Source organism: Melozone crissalis, unplaced genomic scaffold (genome assembly GCF_028551555.1).
Source record: "Melozone crissalis strain CALT ecotype California unplaced genomic scaffold, PUWL_Pcris_2 ptg000029l_1, whole genome shotgun sequence".
NCBI lineage: Eukaryota > Metazoa > Chordata > Aves > Passeriformes > Passerellidae > Melozone > Melozone crissalis.
The window spans coordinates 12,618,227-12,642,786 of record NW_026535807.1 but is presented as its reverse complement, the minus strand read 5'-3'; the positions used below and the strand labels follow the sequence as shown (position 1 = coordinate 12,642,786).

General features: G+C 36.3%; 1 protein-coding gene across 12 annotated transcripts in view; it reads right to left on the bottom strand.

Moving 5' to 3' along the window:
- Positions 1-24,560, bottom strand: part of ERC2 (ELKS/RAB6-interacting/CAST family member 2) — a 404,850-nt gene that overhangs the window by 317,534 nt on the left and 62,756 nt on the right. For all 12 annotated transcript variants that reach the window (XR_008483247.1, XR_008483246.1, XR_008483248.1 and 9 more), the window contains one exon: positions 5,845-5,919. Coding sequence is in view for 1 of the 12 variants with exons in the window: in XM_054280975.1 (XP_054136950.1) it covers positions 5,845-5,919 (75 nt within the window). In the remaining 11 variants the exon portion in view is untranslated. The remainder of the gene's footprint in view (positions 1-5,844; positions 5,920-24,560) is intronic.

Below are 24,560 nucleotides of genomic sequence, written 5' to 3'. Positions count from 1 at the left end.
AAAGGATCAATCATCCATAAAATATTAGGGACTGGATGAAGTTCTTGTACCATTGAGATCAATATTAAATAAAAAAAATTAATTAAATTAAAATTTAATTTTTTAAAAAACCCACACTAAAACCACCTTGATTCACTAAGACAAGGTTATTAAGTTAGAAAGCTAATTAGGGAAAAAATACAAGTGGAACTGATCATTTAACAGGGCCAAGCTAAGCATGAATTAATGCAACTTTGTTTTTGTTGCTTTCTTTAGATTTGCCTAAAAACAAGCAAAGACCCCAACTCCTGTAATAACTTCCTTCATAACAAAGCTAGGCATCTGTAGCACTTTAAGACACAGAAGAATCTGGATGATGTTCCAAAAAGTATCTGAATTTTTGGTACTGAAGTGAAAAACAATCTCAGATTATTTTTGAAGACCACTCTTATAAATCCATATAGAATGATAGCTAAGGACTAAGCAAGGTCATTTAGATAGCTCACTGTCATTCCTCTAACATTTTTGCTTTTATCTTTATAGTCAACAATAAATCTCAAACTGAGAGAAGTTTTTTCATTATTTTCTTATTCCAACAAAAATTAATTTTAAAATTAATTTCAATTCTAAAACAGGAAGTATTGATATAGAATGAAAAAAGAGAAGAATTCTCATTGAATCTTATCATTCAAAGAAGTTGCACAGAAAGAAAAATACTGCAGGAAAAGATACAGAACTCTAAAAGCTCTCCAGACTTAAACACAACACAAAAATAATTGTAGATCTCACAGATACTATAAACAAATTCAGCCTGCTCCATTAGACTTCATTTCAGAAATATTTTCATCCTATTTTTGAAGATAAAAGCAAAACCTAAGCTTCACTACACTTTGAAATGATTTTGCAATGAAATATATTAATACTTACATGACCTGCTGTGACATGACATCTGGGAATAGTCTTCATCAAATCTGCCCAGCTAAATCTATAAGAGTCTGCTTTTTTGTACTGCCTTTGTATTTTACGTGTTTGCAAATATAATATGGCAGAAACAATTTTAGCACAGCCTACTACACTCTTTAGAAGGTTTATACATCACAGAATAAAATTTAAGCTTTATGAGAAATATCTAAAATAACTTGTGGAAGCATTTTCTGTAGTTCTGCTTCATCATAAAATTGAAATCTCTAAGGAAAAGGTTTTTTTAAATCAATCTTTGCATACTATGATTAGAGATGTGTAAAAGCTATTTTCCTATGTCTTGAAAAATTTTCACTAAATTCTACATTAGCTTTTTATTGAAACAGAAGCCAGAAATTTCACAAGTTTTGTCAAACTCAAAGGTACTGTTCCCTACTGCATGCTGGCTTGCCCAGGAAACTATAGAGGTTGGACAGCTGCTGGAAAGTGAAAAACATCATAGGTCAAAAATAAAACAGAGAGCCCAGAGCCCCCAGTGGTACTGCCCCAAGGGAGCTGGGCTGCCTTACAGAATGCACAGAAAGTTAGGTAGCTTTATATTTGCCAAAAGTTCTGACACATTCCCATAAAACCTCCTGATTCAGCTGAATCAGCATTTTCCCACAGAAAATTTCAACTTTCAGTCTTGTTGGGCACAGGGTCCAGCAAGCTTTCAGAAACTGAAATGGAAACAGATGCAGTATTTTCTTCAAACCTCTAAGATTAATCTCCATTAGCAACATGCTAAAAAAATACATAGGTCTGTCTTGAATCACAACAAAGATTCCTTTGCAATATTCAGGAAGTAGCTTAGTATTAAATGGTACTAATAACATCTTCTGAGTTCTAAAACAATACAGCATTTGTTCAGATTTTTTTCAGTCAGGCCCTCTAAAACTGTTAAAAGACATAAGATTATGCAGCAGGATTTGTGACAGAGATCAGGGCACTCATCCTAATCTATCCCCTCCTTCCAGCAGTAACCAATACTTCTTCCTTATCTCCTTTATTAGAATAGTGTTGCAGATATTCTGTGAGAGGTTAGGGCTATTCAGATTTCTGCTGGGTGGACCTAGCAGAAACCTACCTCTTTTGGAATGTGAAAAAAAACAGTATGTCCTGATGCTGAAGAAAACAGTATTTCACAACGGAAGAAGTCTAACAAGTGAGATTCCACAACGATGTTTCAAGAATGATATCAGTGCTTACAAGACTCCTATAGTACATTTCCTGAAAACTGAGGGGCAGGAAAAGGGAAAGCATTTTTAAATAACCACAGAATCACAGAATATTCTGAGTTGGAAGGGACCCACAAGGACCATCAAGTCCGACCCTATATAATACAGCATTCCAGGCTGTGTTATTCTGAAAGGAAAAGTAATGAAATGCTACTCCTCATCATTTCAGATACATGATAAATTTAAATTATGTCTGCAAAATTTTGCTTGTAGGGCATTCAACAAGCAATCAGAAGGAAATATATGAAACTTCACATTTAATAAAGCTTGAATTTAAACACACTTATGTGCATGGACTGTCAGCAGACCATACACAATTACCCTTACTGTATGAATTTCTACCTTGTCAATTTAATGCAGAGAATATTCAGGTTTGTCTTTGAAGATAAGGGAAGTGAAAGTTCATGCAATCTTAACAATAGAGCATGTTGCACTGCAAACACACACACACACACACTTCTCTAGAACCAAACCCATACCTGAAATATCACAGCTGGATCAATACATAAAGATGGCTCTTTCTGCAAGTAAGGTACACCACAAATATTTTCATTTTACTTTACAGCTCACATTTATAAAGACTTTATAGCTGCTAGACTCCACATGTCTTTCAATATCCTATCCTTAAGGTGAGTTCTAGGCCATATTTGTAGGCAATTTCTGATTTTCTCTCTCAAGTAACTGTTTGAGTAATGTAATCACTGTTTGAGTGATGATAGAATTAGACCTTAGCAACATGTAATGGCTGGGTTGGAAGCAGCATTTAAAGGTCATTTAATCCAACCCCCTGCCATGAGCAGGGACACCTTCCACTATCCCAGGCTGCTCCAAGTCCCATCCAATCTGGTCAGGAACACCTTCAGGGAAAGGACATCCACAGCTTCTCTGGGCAACCTGCGCCAGGGCCCCACCTTATTTGTCATAAAATTCTGTTTCTTCATTTGTCCAGTCTAAATTTATCCTATTTCAAGGTCAGGGCATAGGATGTGGATTTTCCATCTTTTTTTGTTTGCTTTTTTTTTATTTTGCATGAATATACAGGAGATAAACACTGGTGAACAAGATAGCAGCTATGCAGAAATGCAATTGCTGTAAGAATAAGTAACTACTTGCAAAGCTTTAGAGAGAAATGAAGACGACAGGACAAGACACATAGTGCAGAAGATGTCTGAGACAAATAAACACAAGAGAGGACAGGTAGGAGAAATGGGTATCCTTGACTGGATGAAAGGGAATACAGACTGGGAAAAGGGACAGCAAGAATTCAGCAATGGCAAGGGACAGAAGAAAACCACAGAGAATAGAAGGATTTATGAAGGAAGGAAAGTTGTATCCTGGCAGAGCCTGGGGGAGCCATGGAAGGCACTTAGAAAATGTGGTGAGGGGCTGGGAGGAGCTGGGTGTGGTGAAGAGAAATGTAAACTGCTTAGAGTCTCTGCATGGGGGAGTGGATGGCCTGAGACTGCCACATTACAGCTAATCCTCTCCCTCCTTCCACCCTCAACATTGCAGGGAAACAATTCCTTCAGTGTTTGATCATTCAAAACAAATGTTCCACATTTTTTCAAAACAAATGCTCTCTGGATTAAGACAATTTAAATTTACTTGAAAACATTCCAAATCTGGAACTTGTAATGAAAACTGCTGTTTAATCATGTGGATTTCAACATCTTATATTTGTCCCTTTTTCTTTTCAATATTAGGCCTATTTTACACAGGGGCGATCCCAAAGGGGTGTGTGTAGGGACAGAAAGAACTGCGTGCCTCGGAGGCAAAAAGCAGCTTTGCATCAGGACTCGAACAACAGGACTGAAGCCTCACTCACAACAAATGAAAGCTCTACTATAAAGATCTGATTTTTAAAAAGTGGAATATTGCAGCACATCCATCTCTCCTGGGAGTCAAACAGAAAACATTTCAGTGTCTCCAGGGACAGACACTGTCAGGAGCAGCGATGTGTCACTCATGTGTCCTGTACCCCCCATCCCTGATCTTTTCACACTTTTGGTACAGGAAGAGGAACCGAAAATTAACTTCAACGTGTCCTTTACATTGTTATATAACCCACATGAAAGATTATACATTATTCTAACACATTGCTTTTGTATCCCAGAACTTTTAAATTTATAATTCTGAATATTAATAGTAAAACCAAGTTTCTCAGCCAGTATCTTACTTTCCTATTTACTTAGGGTAGTGAGTTACTGCAAAAACATAGATCTCATACAAAGAGTTCTGAACTAATGTCCAAAGCAAATATATATCCAAAAATGGAATTCTGTAATCAATGTGTCTTCTTTGTTACCCATATAATCCAAACTAATTATTATCTATTGAAAGACAGATACTGTATTGCTAAAGTCCTACTGTTGTTTTAACTGTGTGTTTACCACAATGTTCAGACATGCTGAACTCATTTGCTACAACAGAAGTCACTGGTAAAATGAGGCCTTTAATTTGCACTTCCTTTTAAGAATGAAATGAAAGACCATCATTAATGAATTTCAGGCAGCATTGCCAACTCACAAATTATCTCAAGTCTCATGGTATTTCTCTTAAAGATGAACAATCCAGACTCACAGAATTATGCAAAAATATCACTTTTCACTTTTTAAATTATTATTTTTATTCCTTGTTATTGTGGAGGGGAAAGCCACAACACTTTAGTAATATTATATAACAAAAAGAATAAACTATGGTCAGGACTAAGAGAGCTGTTTCATCAAATTTTGTCGTACCTGCTGATGCAACTAATATCTTCCTTAGGTTGGCAGTAAAATTATGGCCTAATAACAACCAACAGAAGAACTGGTTTAAAGGTTTGAGGAGGAAAATTTTACATTAGCCATTTTATTCCATGTACTTTGGATCTCCCACACACACCCCCTAGACTTTTTAAAAAGCAATATTCTGTTCTCACTTTTCAGCAATGCTACACTTGATTTTTTTAATCAATTTTATTTAGAAAACAGACCAGGAGAAGTAAGTACTAATTACTCCTAGCTACATAACAAAATTAATTGACATGGTAAAGAAAGCATTCAGTAATTAATGAGTAAAAGTCATAAATCAACACTTGCCAGGCAGCTGTCACAGCTGCTTGTTCACTCCCCCTCAGTGGGATGGGCGAGAGAACCAGAGAGCAGAAGTGGGAAAACCCATTGTTTGAGATAAAGCTGCTGTAATACGTAAGGCAAAGCTGTGCATGCAAGCAAAGCAACACATGGAATTCATGCACTGCTTCCCATGGGCAGGAAGATGCCTGGCAGTTTTCAGGAGAGCTCATCAGGCACTAGAGTTATTTGGGAGCACAAATGCCTGACTCTGAAGGTCCTCCCTCTCTTCAGTGTGTGGAGGCTGAGCATGACACGACAGTATGGATTATCCCTCTGGTGAATTTGGGTCAGCTGTCCTCACTGTGCTCCCTCCCAGCCTCTCCCTACTTGCACAGTGGGAGCAGAGTGAGAAACTGGGAAAGCTTTGACTCTGTGTAAGCCCTGTTGGACAACAGCTAAACATCAGCATGTTACCAACACTGTTTTGTCTGAATTTCAAAACACAGGACCAGACAGGTTGCTAGGGGGAAAACTAACTCCATCCCAGCTATACCCAGCACATGAGTTCATGCTGCAGAAATTACATACAGGGAAAGATGCAAAGACCATACCTTCATCTCGATGACTGTTTGCAGAGCCTTCGTCTTCGCTGGCTCAGGCTGAAGTTGGGTTCTTCTGTGCAGTTCCTGTGGAGGGACACGATAGAAATAAGCTTGACGACTCATCTTTCCATTATTTTAACCACCCACATGAACTCATTGCAACAAAATAAAAGTCTGATGGCAAGAAGCAGGTAACTGCAAGTGCTACAGGTGCTGCCCTGGCTGTATCCCCTCTGCCACCACTGCACTCCCTGTCTTGTGTTACAGCCAGCTCTGACAGCACATGCGCTATTTCTGAAACCCCTTATCAATAATTAACGGCAGGCGTGACAACCCAGCAAGGAATTTCTTAGTCCAGATACAATGCTGCTCTTGCTGCTTAAACAACAAAACTTTATTTAATTCTGTTACTGCTTCAAACACTGGTAAGTGTTAAATTTTTTACTGCAGTTTCTTCCTAATTTTTCCTCTATTGTCTGAAATAAGCAATTTAAACGCATTGTATTCAAATTTGACATTTTAAGGATAATAATTATGTAGTGGGCTGACGCAGCACACGCTACAGTAGCATTAACATTTCAGTTTTCACATTTTCCTACTGGTTTTTATGCATCTTAATCCACAGGCAAAAGAAAAATGGATTGCATTGGTTAGGGCAAAGTTAACAGTACCAATCCATACTGGTCCTTATAAAAACAATAATTAAAAAAAACCCACAGGAGTATGAAGACAGCATGAAACCAGAGTTGCATCTTGGTATGACACATCCTGATAAAAAACTCACATAACTACCTGGAAAAAATGTAGTCAAGATGTGACAAAACACTTTCATTTGAGAATTTGGTGATGCTTATTCCCTTCCCATAGACCATCTGAGAAGTTTATTAATAAAAAAACCTGAAACAGGACAGATATTGTCCCATTTCTGCTCCTTTGGAGTCCTTCTGCTCTAAAAGATGGAGTGCCATCCATGATGTCTTTATGTCCTAGTTCCTTCTCTTTCAGTCCTTCACAGACTCCTGAACTAACCTTGTAGCCAAGAAAAAGATGTTTATCCTTTAGGCCAAAGAGCCAAGGTCTTGCATCCCTTACAACCCACAAGTTTAAAAGTCATTTTTTTGTATCACAAACTATCAATTAGTTTCTTCTTCTATGTAGCAACAAACATATGGCTTTTTCATAACTGTGAGAAACAACTGCTCTCAAAGACCAATTACTGTAGGTTATTAAACTGAAGCCTACTGCTAATAAACATCTTTATGAAATACATTTAAAAATGTGCAGCTTAATGTACTAAAATAACTGCAAGAGACATATTAGTATACTCAACACTAAGTCTGAACAGTTTTTTATTACATTAAATATACTGCAGGTACATGTACATATACATATATTTAAACTACCTTTAACAGATAAGAGCTTATAATTTTGCTTTTATGCATTTTTCAAATGCTTTGGCATTAATGAAATTCTTTCTGCATTTATGAAATAGTATATCTGATTGGACCTTTTTCCTTGTGTTTTTGTAATTTAAATGCAACTCTCCATATTATAAAAAGAACGAAATCTTTGCAAATCACCTACGCAAGGAATCACTCAATTGCCACCAGCTGTTTTTCTTAGATGAAATAAGTACCTTCAGTGCACAAATGTTTTAAAAAATAAGAGTACGTAATGAATTTGTCATACAGTTACACAAAAGAATAGTTGGCCAGTCATACCACTATCAGATCAGCAAAAATTACAGCTAATTCTAAGACCAGACTTTGCTCCCCAGGGCCATATAAACTGAGCTGGAATATAAACAGGATTCCACACATTGCCCAGGGAGACAAACCAGAGTTTCCACCCCCTTAGCCAGAGATGTATAGACTGCCAAAGATGCGTACTCTGAGATGTCTATCATAGCATGAAGCCTTGCCTCATAATGCTTTTCCTGTTTGCTTTATGAATCAATCTGATGCTGGCTGACTTAAAAGCTTTTCTTCTCTATCCCTGATGGTAAAATGAAGCAGACTTTAGGATTCTGGAGAAGATCAGAAAATGACTCCCACTTTATTATTTTGTGTGGGTTTTCTTCCAATCAGATTCAAATGTTTGGAGACTCCCACAAGGCTCAGTTCTTGAATTTATGTTGTTCTATGTATGTGTTTTTTCATTTGGGGTGCCTGATTCAGGGATATACTTTTGGGGTACTAATTTAAGGATACACTTTATGTGCGTGATACCTTACCCTGATTGTTTTACTCTCTGAGGTCATCTGGAGGCTTTCAAATTTGCCTGAACAGCTAAGCAAGAGATATTCTAGAGATTTCAGAAAGTCCTCATAGCCTAAGGAAACCAGGTTTTTATCCATTACATCATTTCTGGAATTATGTCTATTTCTTGTTTTCAATTATTTTAATAAAAAACCCAGAGAGACAAATAAGAAAATGTGGGGGGAAAAAACATCAAAAACTTACTAGGGATAGTTTATTTTAACCTAAACTGTATTGAAGGGAACTCTTGATTCTTATATCCATGAAAAAATTCTTGTGTCATAATTTCTGCAACAATCAAAGCCTATACTAAAAATATCTCAGAGATGCAATCATTTATAAAATTAGATTTTCTTTATACCCCTCTGTATGACACCTGATTCTGAGTAACCACTTTGCACATGCAAATTAATTATAATTAATTATAACTAATGTGTAACCAAATGCCCACACCTTGTATTTCCTGATGATGCTTAGTTGTCAAGGTGATTAATGCACCCACTCAAAACTAGCAGGTAATCAGGTCTCCTTCACATTAAATTTACTTTAATAGTCTTTGCTTTCAAACTAAAATGAGCTTCAATCCAAACTTGGTCATTGCTTTCTCCTTCCACAATATTAGGTTAGCATCTTGTATAGGCCTCAGAAGTAACCTTAGCACACAATCTTAACACTAACTTAAACACCAAAAAAAAAAATCCAAAGGGGAGACAGATTGTAAACATAATCTTAAAATACTGTTGAAATATGAATTCTACCCTTTTATTCAGAAATTGATAAGAAGATACAGCAAGATTTTGTCATAAATCACTGGTGCTGAAAATCCCCACTACTTAGCATAATCTGAACCTTATACTAATTACCCAAATAAAACTGTGGTTTTATCCCACCTTTATTAAAAGACACTTTATCCCTCAGCTGCAGGGAAGTCAAGGTGCTGCAAATTGATCTTTCTTTACTCTGTTTCTGAAGTATTTTATTAATGTTCCCAAGACATCAGTGACTGTGTTGTTCTCATTCAATGATACCAACACTGTCAATGTAGCTCAAGGTTTTACATTTATTTACACAAAACTGTCTAAAAAATGACACAAAGTGCTAGAAAGGAAATTTAAAAAACAGAAAAATATGCAATTTAGAGATGGTGTGAAACTGTGTCTGCATTGGAAGAAGAAAGAAAAATTATTAAAGAAGGCATTATAAAAACTGGCATGAGCAACCACTGTGTCAGGAAATGCAGCTTTTTGCCTTCACAGACAAAATGTACAAATCTGCAAATCACAGCAGACAATGGCATAAGAGCTGCTACTTCTCTCAAACACCTCCATGCACACTGGTTCCATTCCTCTGGAAAAGAAAGCTTTGGTAGTTCTTCTACAGGATCAGCTTGTCTGAACTTTAAAATTTAGATCAGCAGTATTTCAATATTTCAACCAATCATTTAGATAAAAGCACAGCACTTACCCAAAGTGTCTTAACAGTAGTGTTTCTTTAGCCAAAAATACCATTAGAAATACTGATCAAATTCAATTTAACCAGAATACTAGAAAAATGGAACATAGAGAAATTGATTCCTTCTTAACATACAGACTTATCTGCTGTTTTCTAACTCTTCACATCTACCCCCAGCCATAACAGTAATTAAAATTAAAGTAGATTTAAGAAATCCTGATCAAACTCTCTATCTTTCTGGAAAACAAACTGACTACACAAAATTCCCATGTCTGTTTCCAGTGTGCAGGAAAAAGGACCCATTTTATTGGAAAGGATTCTAAAAACCTTGTTACCATTAATTCTCTTTTAAAAATTCACCATTATAGGTATTTGAACTCTGGGAGAACCTGTTAAAGAAGTTTTGTCAAATGCCAACAAATTTTATAGCTTGAAGAAATGAAAACGTGTATATAAGAACATGAAATGAAAAATCAGAGGAAATATGAAGAGCTGATAGCTACAAAAGTTCTGCAGAAATTTTTCTTTGTAAATTAGGGGCACTAAAACTTTTTAAATTCTCAGAGTTAAGCAAAACACTCAGATGCATGCCTAATTCTCCCTCCATTTTTCATTTTAAATAAACAGATATGAATTTTGATGAATATGAAAGAAACTACATTAATCAGGGACCACCACCAAACTATAAAACAAAGGTCAGAAGTACATCATGACAGACAAGTCCAGCAATAATCTCAGTGGCCTCTGTACTACTTTTGAACAATGGGTCTAACACCATCCCTGGCCTACATTCTAAAACTTGGAGATGTAAAGAAGAGTAGGAGGGAGAAAGGAAAAGTTTTTACACCAGTTGAAAACCCACATTGAATCATGAGCCAAAGTATTTCTTTGCAACTATCAGACTTCCATTTATTCCTGAACACATGCATATAAGAGGGGCTTATGAAGTTTTACTAACATACCTAAGGACAGACTATGAGGAAAAATAATCTGAGATTTAAGAAATTCAGCTTTTCTTTGACCTGTATGTCAAAAACACCTTAAGCAACCACATGCGTTGTCATACTACAAGTTTGTCCTCTGGCAAGAGACCACATACAAAAAGTTTCAAGTGAAAACAAGGTTTGTATATGGAGCTTGAAATGCATGTGGGACAATTTAGTTTGTAATTGAAAGCACACAGAGTGTTTTCTGAAAGGAGCTACTGAAACTCCACTTTTACCAGAATTCTTGAAAATTTATTTCTTTTCTTTGTAGAAGGAATAAAACTCCTAGGGGATCATTTCTGTTTTGCACAGGACCATTAATCTCTTGTCCTCTTACCAAAATTACTTCCCCAATTTTAGAAAAAGGGAAGAGTTATTGCTTTACACATATTTTCAGAAAAAGAAACTTTGACAATGAACAATTTTCTCCCTTTTCACCATTTTCTTTAAGAAGGCATACCAAAATGCTTGAGTGTCTGCAGTAAAGGAAGGCCATATATTTGTTTTCAGGTGTAGTCCATTAGAATCAGTAAACATGTTTCAACTGCTGCTTACACATCTGCAAAGCAAATATACTCTAGAAACAGCTTGGCTAAAAATTTTTCTCTTTTCGGTGCATATGAAGCTTTAAAACTGCATGGAAAAATATGCCTTTTTTAAAAAAGCTAAATGTTTAAATAGTCATTTATTAGTAACTCAGGTGCACTAAAAAGAGTCACTTAATTTGAAGTAGGACACATAAATGAAACATTGTTGGGAGTTATAAACCAGAATTTTTAGCTATTTGGTTTGGGTGTGGGGATCTTTTTTTAGAAGACTATCTTTTATTAAAAATCACATCTTCAAATTCTTAAAATGCAAAATCCTTGTTACAAATCTTTTGTGTAATCGATTGAGTTTAAAAAAATCCTTGTCCAACAAATCCATTATTTTAAAGACTTATTTCCACTACTTCCCTCCCATTTAGAAGCTTGAGCACACAAAGAACTTTTTAATAAGGCTGAAAAAGAAAGCAATATCCCATGAGTTTTAGAGTAAGCGTAACACTAACCATGGAGGAATAATGGAATTCCACCTTAGGGTGTAACTAAGAATAGACTTCCCTTGCTCCTGCCATCAAAAGCACACAGGCAACACTTCAAAGAGTAAAGTCACAGCAAAGATTCCTAAACACAATCCCAAGATCCAGAACACACAGTAGAGATGTTGCTGTGTGCCAGCTCCACTCTTCATAAATAACAAAAAACCAAAGCCATCTAAACATGGACGGTACTGTGAGATAGGATGTTACCAGCAGTGCCAACACACAGTGCTTGTGGTATTTCTACAGCCACTTCATCTAAATAGAGGAAAGCAGTTTTCCAACAGTTCTTTCCATACTCACACAGCTAACCTCCTGATAGCTTCCTTAAACAGGCTGAAAGCTAAGAGCTCTGTCCTAGAAAAACAAAAAGACAAAGGGTGATATCCTGTTAAGTGCTTTCCCCACCTTCCAACCTATGCACAAACCCAGTAATACTTGTTTAATTTCTGCTCTGCACCAGTGCTCCTCTTCAGCCTGACTGCAGATGCAAAACCAATTTAAATTATTAAATTAAGAACCTAGTTTTCAAATGGCAGAAAAATAGCCCTGCCAAAACCAGGCTCACACTCAACAACTCGAAGCCAGAAATACTACATACTTCACACACTTGCTGCACAGAGTTCTTAAGGTTACTGCAGAATGTGTTAGCTGGTGTTAGCATGCACAGAACTTCAAACATGTGTTCACTTTTCTGGTAGAAATCCTTTTATAAACTTCACATTGAGCAAACATCAATCACTGCAAACAGCCTGAGCCAACCCAGGGGAGTGCTGGCCCACCCCCATGTTGCAGTAATACTTCAAATTTATTAGCACAGGATTTTTTAATTTTGAAAAGCATAGTTGCATAATTGTACCTACTAATGTCCAGACTTATTAATGGATATACTCTTTTGTTATTACCTTTTCTAGCCTATGTTTTCATGTCTCTTTTCCCTTCATGTGGACTTGGTGAAATCACTAGCTAAAATAACTTATGGGTTTGATTTTCAGTTCCCTAATTCTCCAGGAAGTGCTTTTCTAAATATGGGTGGGTTTTACTTACATGCATTTAAAATTACTGCTGGCTTAGGCTATTTAGTATTTAAACTTAATCAGCAAAGCCAGCAAACATCAGAGTTAATAAGACTTCAAATGTGTAAGTTTATTGGCTCTGTGGTACATCAAGTTTTTTAAAAACACAAATTAAGTTTTGTGACAATTTTTGTGGCATCCAAGAGCCATATTGAGATAAATACTATCCAATACCTCAATCAATGGGATTGAGCACGGCCTCAGCAAGCTCACAGATGGCACCAGGCTGTTGTTTGGGAAGGGATGGGTGAGAGGGGCAGTGACAGGCTGCAGGAATGTGCTCCTGGGAACCCTCAAGAGCCAGGTCCTGCACCTGGGTGGGATCAATGCCCAGTATCAGAACAGGCTGGGTGACGAGCATGGAGAGCAGTGCTGCAGAAAAGAAGTGCAGATAGTGGTGGATGAAAACTTAAGATATTATTTTCTAACAAAGATTACAGTTATCATATCATCATGTAACAGAATGTCAAAGCTCTCAGTTAACAACATTATCTCCCCTAGATGTTCAGGGAAATGTCATCCCTACATTCCCCATGTTCGATATAGCTGTTAGGTTATGCAAATGTACAGCAGAGAGGGACATGAGATCAGCACCCTAAAGAGATAAGACACAGATAATTTTTCACACAGTTGGAGTGCTTTGGCAGGTGGGTATTTTGGTTTGGTTTTTCTAAAAAAAAAAAAAAAAAAAAGCTAAAATTTTATGCTCGTCAAAAGAACTCACCACACCACAATCTCACTAAAAAAAAAAAAGAAAGGAAGAAATTAGTTTGCATTGCCCTTTAAAAAAAAATCCTACTTTTGGATCTGCCAGAAACTGAATTTAAGGCACCACCAATTCAATGTAGCTCTGCAATCAGTTGAGATTTGCCAACCAAGTCAATCTTTCTCAAGAGGGAAGAAGTGGGGATAATGTATAAACATTTGAGAACGTAGAACATTTATTTCACTCTGAAATTACAGGAACACATTAAAATCAGAAAAATAGAGTTGCTTGTATATGAGAATATTGGAGTGAAGGAAACAACACCAACGTCCTCTACAACTGCCTTGCTGCATGGACTGTGTTGTACCACAACTAAAGAAAAGAACTCTTCAAGTCATATAGGAAACAACCTGCCCAGGTAGTTTACTGATTATTTATTTATATTCTATGAAGTTTTTCAAGAGTCTCTTAAAGTGAAGCTCATACATCAGCTCACAATAATTTTTTAAAAAAAGAAAAAGGAATAAAATCCACTTAGCACCTGCTCTGACTTTTTTTCCATTGCCTGGGAAACGAAGTGTTGCTTGGTAACTCAAATCCATCTGTTCAAATTTCCTCTTCCATTTTTATCAGAACAGAAAAACCCACACATGAACTGAAAATATGATCAGGAAAAAAAAAACACAACAAAAACCTATTTTATCACTGCATAAAAGATAGAACAGTTCCTTATCTGTTTTTAAATTATGGCAGAGTGAAAAGTGTCTGATGTTGTCTCTTAGGAACAACAACACTTTGTATCACGGGTAACTTTTAAGAATGGGGAAAGAAATTCTTTATTTTATTCCTTTTCCTTACCTCAGGGCAACACAAGGAGCAAGACACCACTTCCTCACATAGTTCAGACTTGACCTTTCCTGTATCTTCATGCTGCCATGAATACCTATAGACCAGGGGGCTGAGGGACAGTTTAAAAAGTACTTCCCTGTGCATCAGTACTCAAAATAAATGCTGAATGCAGAGATACTATAAATATATCCAAATGCTTAGCTTTTTTCCAGAGATGTAAATGAAAAGAATCTTGACCAAAATTAATATTATTTGTTGTGATTAAAAACAGATCCTAAAGGGGAATTTTCAAAACTTTGTGAATCCACGTAATGATGATTACATAGGTTAAGACTGGAAAACTGGCAAATAGAGAAAAACTGCATGTTGACATAAGATATTAAATTCTATACAGAAGACATGATTACATGTATTTTTAAAAATCCACCATGTTCCAAACAGAAGTGGCAGCAATAACAAACCACTGTTATCTATGCTTTCCACATTTTACATTTTTTTAGGTACAAAACTTACCTCAGTATAGGTACGGGGTTTGGTTTGTTTTGATAACTTTTGGAGTCACTATTACAGAAGGCCTGAATACAGCAGGTACAAATAAAACTGCCTTAATATACTGAGAAAAAAATTACATTCTATGTATTATCTGATTTCTATATCTTTTTAAACTCAGAAACTTGGAATTACTGCTATTTATCTTTTGTCATATTTGTTTCAAAAGAGAGGCAGAGTCACCTCAAGGTTTTTCAGAGTAATATTTTGTTTCAGAACTTTATAAAGAAGGTTTAATGTTTTCTTCTCTGAGCCAGACTGTCCTTCTTCTGAAGAACACATTCTGTCTTTTATGTGGAGCATAGGACACTGTAATGCTCATGACCAGCCCAGAGGTACTGCAAGGACCTCAATTCATACCCAAAAAGGAGTTTTCTCTTTTTTATAACTTCTCCTTTCCCTTGTACATTGAAATTAGAGCTTAACTTTATTCAGTCTAAGGCAAGTATGGGATGCATAGACAAGACACCATCAACCCTTTCAAGTTCTGGTTCATACACTGAAGAATATATAAAAAGCAGAGGGGTTATAGCAGCCAAAAGCTTCAACTCAAATAATTTTGAATTTCCAGAATAAAAAAATCTCTATATTAATTCCTCCTCCCTTGCAGGATTTGCACGTATTGATCAACAGCATTATTAAATAGACATCTACACGGACCTTCACGTACCTGTATACATTTCATACAAAGTATGAAATTTATACAAGTACATATAGATATCACAATATCAGTTGCTATTCCACAAAATGGTCATTTTTAATCATCAAAGTGGCAAACTTTCCACTCTATGTAGGAAACTAGAACAATTTATTCAGCCCACGGTCTCTTCCTTTCTGCTTACTGAACAGTTATGCACACCACTAGCATTCTCATTAAAAACTTGCAACTTATCACTAATCAAAAGACTAAAAGCATGTTCATTTTATGTGTAAAAATATAGACATTTCCCATCCATAAGCAGACATATCCTGTCACTAAGTTAATCCAACAGCATTTTGATCATCCATTATATCTACTTGTCATTTTAAGGTGGGAAGGAAGGTCAGAGCACACCTTCAGTGTTTCATGCAGAGCTACCCCATCCACCCAGTCTGACAATTGCACAGCCCCAGCAGTCCCACTCAAGAGCTGTTTCCTCATGAGGACAGGGAAAGACAACTCATGGGGCACCTAATGTGCCAGAAGGAATCAGGATCCACAGTTTTAGGAATCCACATTGGTGCCTCCTTCCAGGATCAGGAAAGCACACACAGTGCTCCCCCCTTCAGCTTTGAGCAGCACAGGGATACACTGCACTGCTTCCCAAAGGAGTACTAATGGCAAGAGATTCCTTTTATTTATACCAGTTGGATGAACAAGTCTAACTCATTATTTATGAAAATACTTCTGAACTAGAGAAATTATTTTCATTCCATTTTGATCCAAACAGCTTGTGATCCCCACAACAGGCAAAAGTCTCATTGTTAAGCAGAGATATGTAAAATAGAAACAGAATTCTCAACATGCTAAAAGACTCTTTTTAAAGACATTGCAGGCAATAAGCCATTTCTTCAAGGTTTGTCTTACACTAAACGTGTTCTCTAGTACAACTACAAGCTAAAACTCCACTTCAGAAGACTTTTTGCCCTCCACAAATGCCAAAAACATAAAATATCAGTAACAGAAATGAGAAAGGATATGCAATAATACAAGCAAAATGACCAATAAAAGTGTTGGTTTACTTCTCCATTCTAACTACATGAAAAAGAATGGTTTTATACAACTGTAAAACTACCTCTAGTTTGACAAGGAAATTTGCAACAGCACGGGTTGGCAGAAGAATCTAGTGTTACTATGGAGATTTGATTTGTAGAGTTTCACTTCTAAAGAGCGAGTCTCTTTAAAAAACACAGAATGCTGCTAAAGAATCCTTAGCCATAATGAGAAAAGCCAATCTAAAAAAATCTTCATCTCTATTTAGCACTGAATAAATGCACTAAGATTTCACTGTCTATATACCGTTGACAAAATTAGCATAATGAAAACTTGCAGGTAAGTGTATACCAAATGAATTCTTTTCAGAATATTCTATGACCTAAAACTCATAATAGAAAACTTAAGTCTGTGTGCTGACACATGGATTGTGATATACATAACAAAGGAGAACCAACCTTTTCCTGACTTTTACATACATTTCAAAAAACGTCCCACAGACATATTAATAATGTAGTTCTGAACTAGCTGAGCAAAAAGTGCTAAATAAGTGAAAAGTACAAAATTTCTCTCAACAGTTTCTTGCCAAGTCTCCACCTTAAAGACTACTATATTTTAGGTATGGAATAATTTTCTTTTATCATTTAGTCTTAAGCCTAGTTATTAGAACATAAATGTTAATGCTGTTAACTTGGTGATTATCAAGTTAACAGAAAATTTCTGTGCACTGAGGCTGCAATGAGCTACTTCCCCTCACTTAAATATATTTATGGCTCACTCAGCCATCAATTTTACATTTTTCTTCTGATACTTCTGTTAGGAGTTAGGCATCTGTAAATGCTGACATTTCTCTTTAGAGATTCTGTAACTCATACTGACTATTGTTTTCTTTCCACTCTCCCTTCACACTACAGAGCAACAACTCTTAACCTCAGTACCACCTGAAATGTTTGATTTCACATGTATTTCATATTTCTTTCTCAAAGTTTTTATCGCCTTAGACAAGGTCAGTCCTAACAATTCTTTCAAAGGTGGCAGTTTGTCTTCTATTCATTCCCAAACATCCCTGTGAGGAATTTGATCTAGGCCTTCTGTAAATCACCAGGGAGTTTGAATCTGACACTGGTTTAAGCACACAGGACTCAATGAACATGCCAAATCTTCAGTCTACATAGAAAAGCCATTCATACACATTCCATAGTTTCAATTCACTGCTTAAGCTACATTTAGAAGCTCTCAACAAGTACCAATGTACCAAATTGCCACTAAATTATAAAAAAACCTGCTAAATTACCCAGTAAGTCTATAAATTGGCAGATTTTCCTTAATTTAAATATAGCAGTAGGCTGATGATAACCATTACCCAAGCTCTACTGGCATCAGATAAAAAGGTTATTAAAAAAGACATTTTGGCACAAGATAATTCAAAACAAAGAGTTCCAGATAATTTAAGGGTTAAAAACTATAAGAGGTAGGTTAACTGTACAGAGAAGAGAGAAACTGTGTGGAATAAGAACAGAAACCTAGAGAAAAAAGTTAGCTGGTGGAAAATTGCCAACTACATAACTCTGTTGACATATTACAGAAACAATTTATTCCATAGTTTACTTACTGCATTACTTCTTGGTTAAATACTATCTGGTTATTTACAACTCTCTATGGACTCTCACAATAGAGTCAGGCAGATTTTCTAGGCCCCTATATCTTACCACACAGCCTCCATTTTCAAAATCACTTCTTCACATATCCTGCCAATTGATGGACTTATCCCACAAACGTCAAAAATTCTTGGCATCAACTCCTACCTAAGAGCAATATCTTCAGGAACAGGTCCACAGTCAGTACCTCAGCATGCCAAAGGCTCCCTTCACAGGCATTATTCATTTTCTATCTGGATATTGCTCTGTGCCTTTTTGCTGAAGGCTGGATTTCAGGGCTGAACTCTGGCTCTCAGCATGTCTCTGTGAACCAATGGTTTGACTCTTTCCTTATTTACATCAGCACAAGTGTAATTCCAGTCAGTGACATCACTGCAGCAAAGTCACTGCACACTAAATCATGTGCAAGTCTGTTAAGTATAACCATGAATATGAGGATCTTAATGTATTTAGAGGCAATAAAAATGAAATGGATGTTACATTTTCATTTAGTAGCAAACATGTCAACAATAAAGCATCATTCTACGTTAGATCTCTTACTTGCACTTGTCTCTTTCACTGCTCAAGTCCTACATCACCCATATCTCTGTAAATACAGTTTTGGAAGTGTATTATTCTATAAAAAAACTAACACAAAGTTTCTTTGTAATTTTAATAAAAACATACTTTAAAATAACTACGTTTTATATACTTTTATTGAAAGTTCTTTGTCTTATTGCATTTGGATGACAGCATTTTCTTTAGAACAGTTTACAACATAAAGACATTTTTGTAGGAAAAAATGAGTGCAATCTAATCCTTCTTCTCACAGGCTTCTTCTAATCCTCTTATTTTTCGTGTTTTCTCGGAGAAAAATGATGGCACACAGGGTGAGCTTATCACAGGGTGACCTAAGAGAAAGAATGGTACAATGATAGTTTAATTTATTTCATTTCACAGAGCAATTAGGTAAAATGATTGTGATTCTATACTCCATTAATATCTACCATGTAGCATTCTAATAAGCAGCTACTACACAGGCCTCATATCAAATGGCCAGAATTACAAGCCAAGGAACTGCATCATTACCTGCCTCCATTTAGTCTTTCAAGTTGGGATCATGAATTCCTTTTTCTGACCTTCCTCCTATGCAATGCATTTCCTACCAGATGTTAAGAATCTGGAAGACAGAAAACAGAAAAAGAACCCTAAATTGATCTGTAACTCATATCATTATCCAACCACTTAAAACAAAAAAAAAAGTAAACTGAGAAAATAAAATATAATGATAAAGTAAATTTAAATGAAAAATTAGAAAAGAAAAATATTCCCAGATACATGCACAAATTGTTAGCTCTGTGATCACAAACATAAATATGAGTGTGACTGACAAATAATTCATTCACTGGAGCAAACTTACCACAGAAAGGCTGGTAGGACTTCTGTGGTTCACCGGGAAGAATGGGCCACTCTGAGGGCCCCCCTTTAGTTCTTCTGCTACACCCTGATCTTCTCCTCATCTGCAAATGTATGCATACAGGACAATCCCCATATACAGAATAAGTACCATTTTATGGGGTTCTTCTGAATTAATCAATGACCGGTTCACAAAATGAGAAATGGTCAAGTTATCGAAGGTTTTGTTGCTCAGGAACCAGACCTGAATATGGTTCAAAATGTCACTTGTTGGTTCTCTTACTTATCTGTAGGAAAATGAACTAAATCTTAATATCTTTCTCTCTTTTCTTGAGCATATTAATGCTATCAAATTTCTGTTAGAACAGCTTTTAAAAACAGTTCTTGTAAATTCAACTCGATTATCACAACTTTTCTGGTTGTAAACAAGTAATCTGTTTATTCACAATGAACAATACTTCAGAGTTTTTCACACATTGCTGTTTTGCTTATGCATTTCTCAGGGGGTTGGGTTGACTGTTGTGTTGGTTTGGGATGGCTTTTTTTCAATAATTAAGACTCATTTGAATTATTTTTACCTTAGATTACTCAACAGCCTTACTCACGCGGTAATGACTTCCTGATAGTCATATGGGTTTCCAATACTTGCAAACCAAATATTCTAGGCACAGTGTTTAAAGATGGTCATGCTCAATTGCCAACATCCAAACACAGATGTTTATATCCATATTTGGCTGTTAACCATTATTTACCTATACCCATCTGAATTGTCAAAGTTTACTTTATTGGCAAATACCAGGTAAGAAAAAGTGGACTCTGTACCTCGATTATTAGATTATGTCTATAAGGTCATTAAATTTGAGGTGACAGTAGACCAGAGCTATCCAGCCTGAGTGAGAAGAGACTTTGCTAAAGAACACAGCAAGAACTACTGAGACACAGCAGCAATAGCTGGAGAGAGAAACCCAAATCTAAATCAAATTATCTGAATAGTCTCATAGCTGGAAGGTGGGATATCTCAAAAGTAAGTCTCAAAGATTTAATTGTAATTTTTAGGTATAGGTACTCAGAATAAAATATTTACATGGAAACATCCTTGCAACAGTGGAAGAAACTGTAGGCATCCATCACTTCCTTTCTGCATGGGTTCAGAATGTCTCTAATACTGCCAGCACTATGACACAAGTTGTTTGCTGAAAATTGAAATATAATCTGAACTACAGAACATTCTTTATCTTTCTCTTGGAACTCAGTTTAATGAGGATGTTCAGAGTGTGTTCTGTCCTTCCATTCTCAAGGAGCTCAGCTCAGTACACTTGCACTGACTACCTTTACTAGGGCTGGAGATCCTCAACCATCCACCTGGGAAACACAAGATTGCCATGAATACAGACCTTCTGTCAAACTGCTGCAAAGCTACTGAGTCTTCTTTAGAGTAATTCTGAAAAATCCCAAGGTACTATGGAAAAAGCATTTACCATTTAAGTAGAGTCTGAGGACTAGAAGTCTCACGGTATATTAAACTACCACAAAGAAAACTCCCCCCTTGGTTTTTGCAGATTGTAAGAGTTTTCCACATCTTTCAAGCACCAATTCCGTATTTTCACATGAATACATATAAAACTCAGTGGGCTGCAAAAGTCCAGGCCCTGAACACATCTTGTGCGGTCTTTATTTTCTAAAATTTATTTTTCAAATTTTGCTCAGTGTCCTTCAACCAAAAAGAAATTAAGATTACATCCTATTAAGTTCCAAGTATCTTAAAATACCAGCAGAACCTATTCAAAGAAGCCAAGCAAAATCTGGAGCAGGTACATCTCACTGCTACTTCTCAGACCACTTCTCTGGTGATATTACATGAAAACAAAACATCTTAAATATTCTAAGTTATGAAATTAGATTTTGTCCAGACTTTAAGCAAATTCATAAAAACAGTTGTTCAAAGGATCCGGAAAAAAAAAAACTGCTGAGATTTTAATGCCAGTAATTTCCAACAGAGAACATTTAACAGAAAGCAGTCTGGGCACTGCTCAAGTTACAAGTGAATGTATTTTATACTGAAGCTTTTGCATTACCGTAACACATTATCTCATATAATTAAATTTTTCCAAAACCTCTAGAAAATGAACTTTCCACATGCTCTGGATTTTTGTTTATTGCCTAAACATGGTGTACATGAGCTAAACAATGCATTGTGGTAATGGGAATTATGAAAGAGCAACACTACAGCCTAATGGCCTGTAGAAACAGTTCTGTAAAACCATCATTATCTCTAACACAATATGTCCTAAACATCTCACAGACTTTTAGTTTTGATCTTTATATCAAAAAGGGCAGAGATTAAAAAACCCCACCTAATATAAATCCCCCAAAATATCCTTAGTACTAAACTCCTTAGCTCCAAAACTATTCTGCTGCTGCTATGATAATGTACACACAGTCTTAAAGTCAGTGAAGAAACTGTATTTTTCACATGCCATCCACCAAGCTGCAGTATAAGACTTTTCTCAGTTACTTTCTGATATTTTTGCCTTTCCTATTTTCTTGCTATTTAGCAATGAACAGATGGCCCACTAAAAAATAAATAAATAAATCACAGCCCATACTGTAACAGTCCATGAGCTACTAAAAAAACAGTTTAAAACCATCTTTTAATTCAGTGCTATTTTATCTTAACACTTAAAGCAAGACAGGCTTTCACTAAAAAGTCAAAGAATTGCTTGCTCATTTAACCCCAACCAAGAAAACGAACAAAAAAGTTAGATTTGATTTCTCAGTGCATTAAATTAGGCAAGACAGATTAACAGATTCATATATAAGCACACTATATTTGGGCTCAGCTGTTATGGTACAATGACATCTAAAACAGCTTTTGACATGTGCTTTCAAGACAAAGCAATACATTGCTTCCAGTTATCACCTGTAGTGTTGACAATTATGAAAAATTAACGACACCTCATTATTTTCCCTCCTTCCTCCACAATCAATCATTACTTCAGTTCCTTTTCAAGAAATCCCCAACCAGTCCCTGAAAAATCCCAAAGAACTTTATTCTTTACAGGTCATTTCCTGCCTTTTTATCTTGCTGGTTTCCAGGTTAGGTGAGACTGTCTCAGTGTGACAACATCTAAAATCTCATGTCCTTCAGGAACTTGCCAGCAACAAGAAATACAAGTGTAATGTAATAATGACTTCCAGTTCTGTCATCACATTGAACAATCCCAATACAAATTACTTTGTTCAGGTACCAGAGTGCATAAATCCACTCTTAATATACTGGTTTAACACAGCTGAGAATACAATGAATACTTTTAAATATATTTCCTTTTCCTAGCAAGCTTTTGATAGGCTGTTCACTCAAGAAAGCATTGGAAAAACTATTTTCTGAAGTACATCTCTATAACTGCCAGGTGTTCTGTAAGACTCCACAGTTACAGCATGCTCGCTGTATGCACTGCTTCTCCTTCACAAGAAGTGTCATTTTTTAAAATTTATTTTACCACCAAGAATCATGATGTATAGTGCTTCAAATCTTAAATGCTGGAAGGTGCAAATTAGACAACCAGAGCTCTGAAGGCATGCAAAAGACAGAATTAGTGCAATTTTATTTCTGAAAACAAAATAGGTGTTCTACAGCAAATTACATTCCTACACTCAAAACTTCACCATTTTCTTCTTTCTAACATTTATATAAATTTTATTGTGACACTAAAGAAAAGTTACTTTTGCATTTGAAAACGTTCATGACAGAAGCATTGGTATTATCGCTGTCTCAGAAATATTAGAGCACTTAAGGATGCAGTAAGCAAGTTTGAATTTACACAGGAGAAAAAATAAAATACTTGTCTAAAAGATCTTTAAAAGAACATTTGTCTGTCTTGTCTCATCTTTTTCATGAGACGCTTCACCTACTATTTCCATCATGCACAAGAACTAATATAAATCATCCCCTAAAACTTTTTTACAGATTCATTAATACCACAAAAATCACTTTATACAAGATGCTATATATGGTATATTACTTACATGGAATACTATATTCCTGCAGTCAGGAAATGCACTTGGAAGAGAACAATTCGGAATGTGTACATTGACATGTATTTTGTGTTCATGCTGTTTGTATTTATCTAGGTGCAGCTGTCATTCCCAAGCAGTTGATTTAGCAGGAGGTTGGGAAACAAGTGAAGCCCAAGCTGTGCACCAGGCAGGTGTGAGAGGCAGGCAGCCACACAAAGTCACCGCTGTGCTGCACACACCTGGAACAGAGCTGGGGAACAGCCGCACCTCACTCTGCATCTGCAGCAGGGCTGCACTCCCAGCACGACAGAGGGAAGAACAAGGCATGACTGCTGCTGATCTTTGGGCCCCAGGTACAGATGAGAGTGGAGGAGGGTGTGAAGTTGAATACAGAAAGGGTCAAAACATCCCAAAGAAATCCAGAGGACAGACAAGCTGGTAAACCTTACTTCTTCCAAGTTGCTCGTCCTGGTGTTTCCCTCTCAGTGAACCCCAAGCACTATGTAACACTTCAGGAGAAAATTGCTGAATAGATTCAGAGACAGATACTTAACAGTAATTCAGAGGGTGTTCACAGAGACAGTAACATTTTTAAGCTGCCCTTGGGACTAACAGTTCAGGGAAGAAGGGCTCCAAACCTTCAAACAAAAAGTTGCCTCAAAAGAAATACCAATTAGCATATAACCTGATTAAATGTTTAATTCTGAAACTTGTCTTGGGCAAAAATTCTGAGTATGGCTTCATCACAATCACCCGATGACGAGACACAGTAAACACCAAAGTGAGACAAAAGTACCACAGAATAGTCTCAATTGTTTTAGCCTAATACTGGCTGATACTGTTATTGCTGAACTCCTCCTTCAAAGTGAAATGGAAAAGGGATGGTAGACAAAACTTCCAAACATTAGATCTGGAATATTTAACTCAGCTCTGACAAAGAAGGGGAGGACGTTCTCATGGAAAGAGAATTCCTGCAGCTCCTTCATAAAGCTGTGAGTTGCTGCA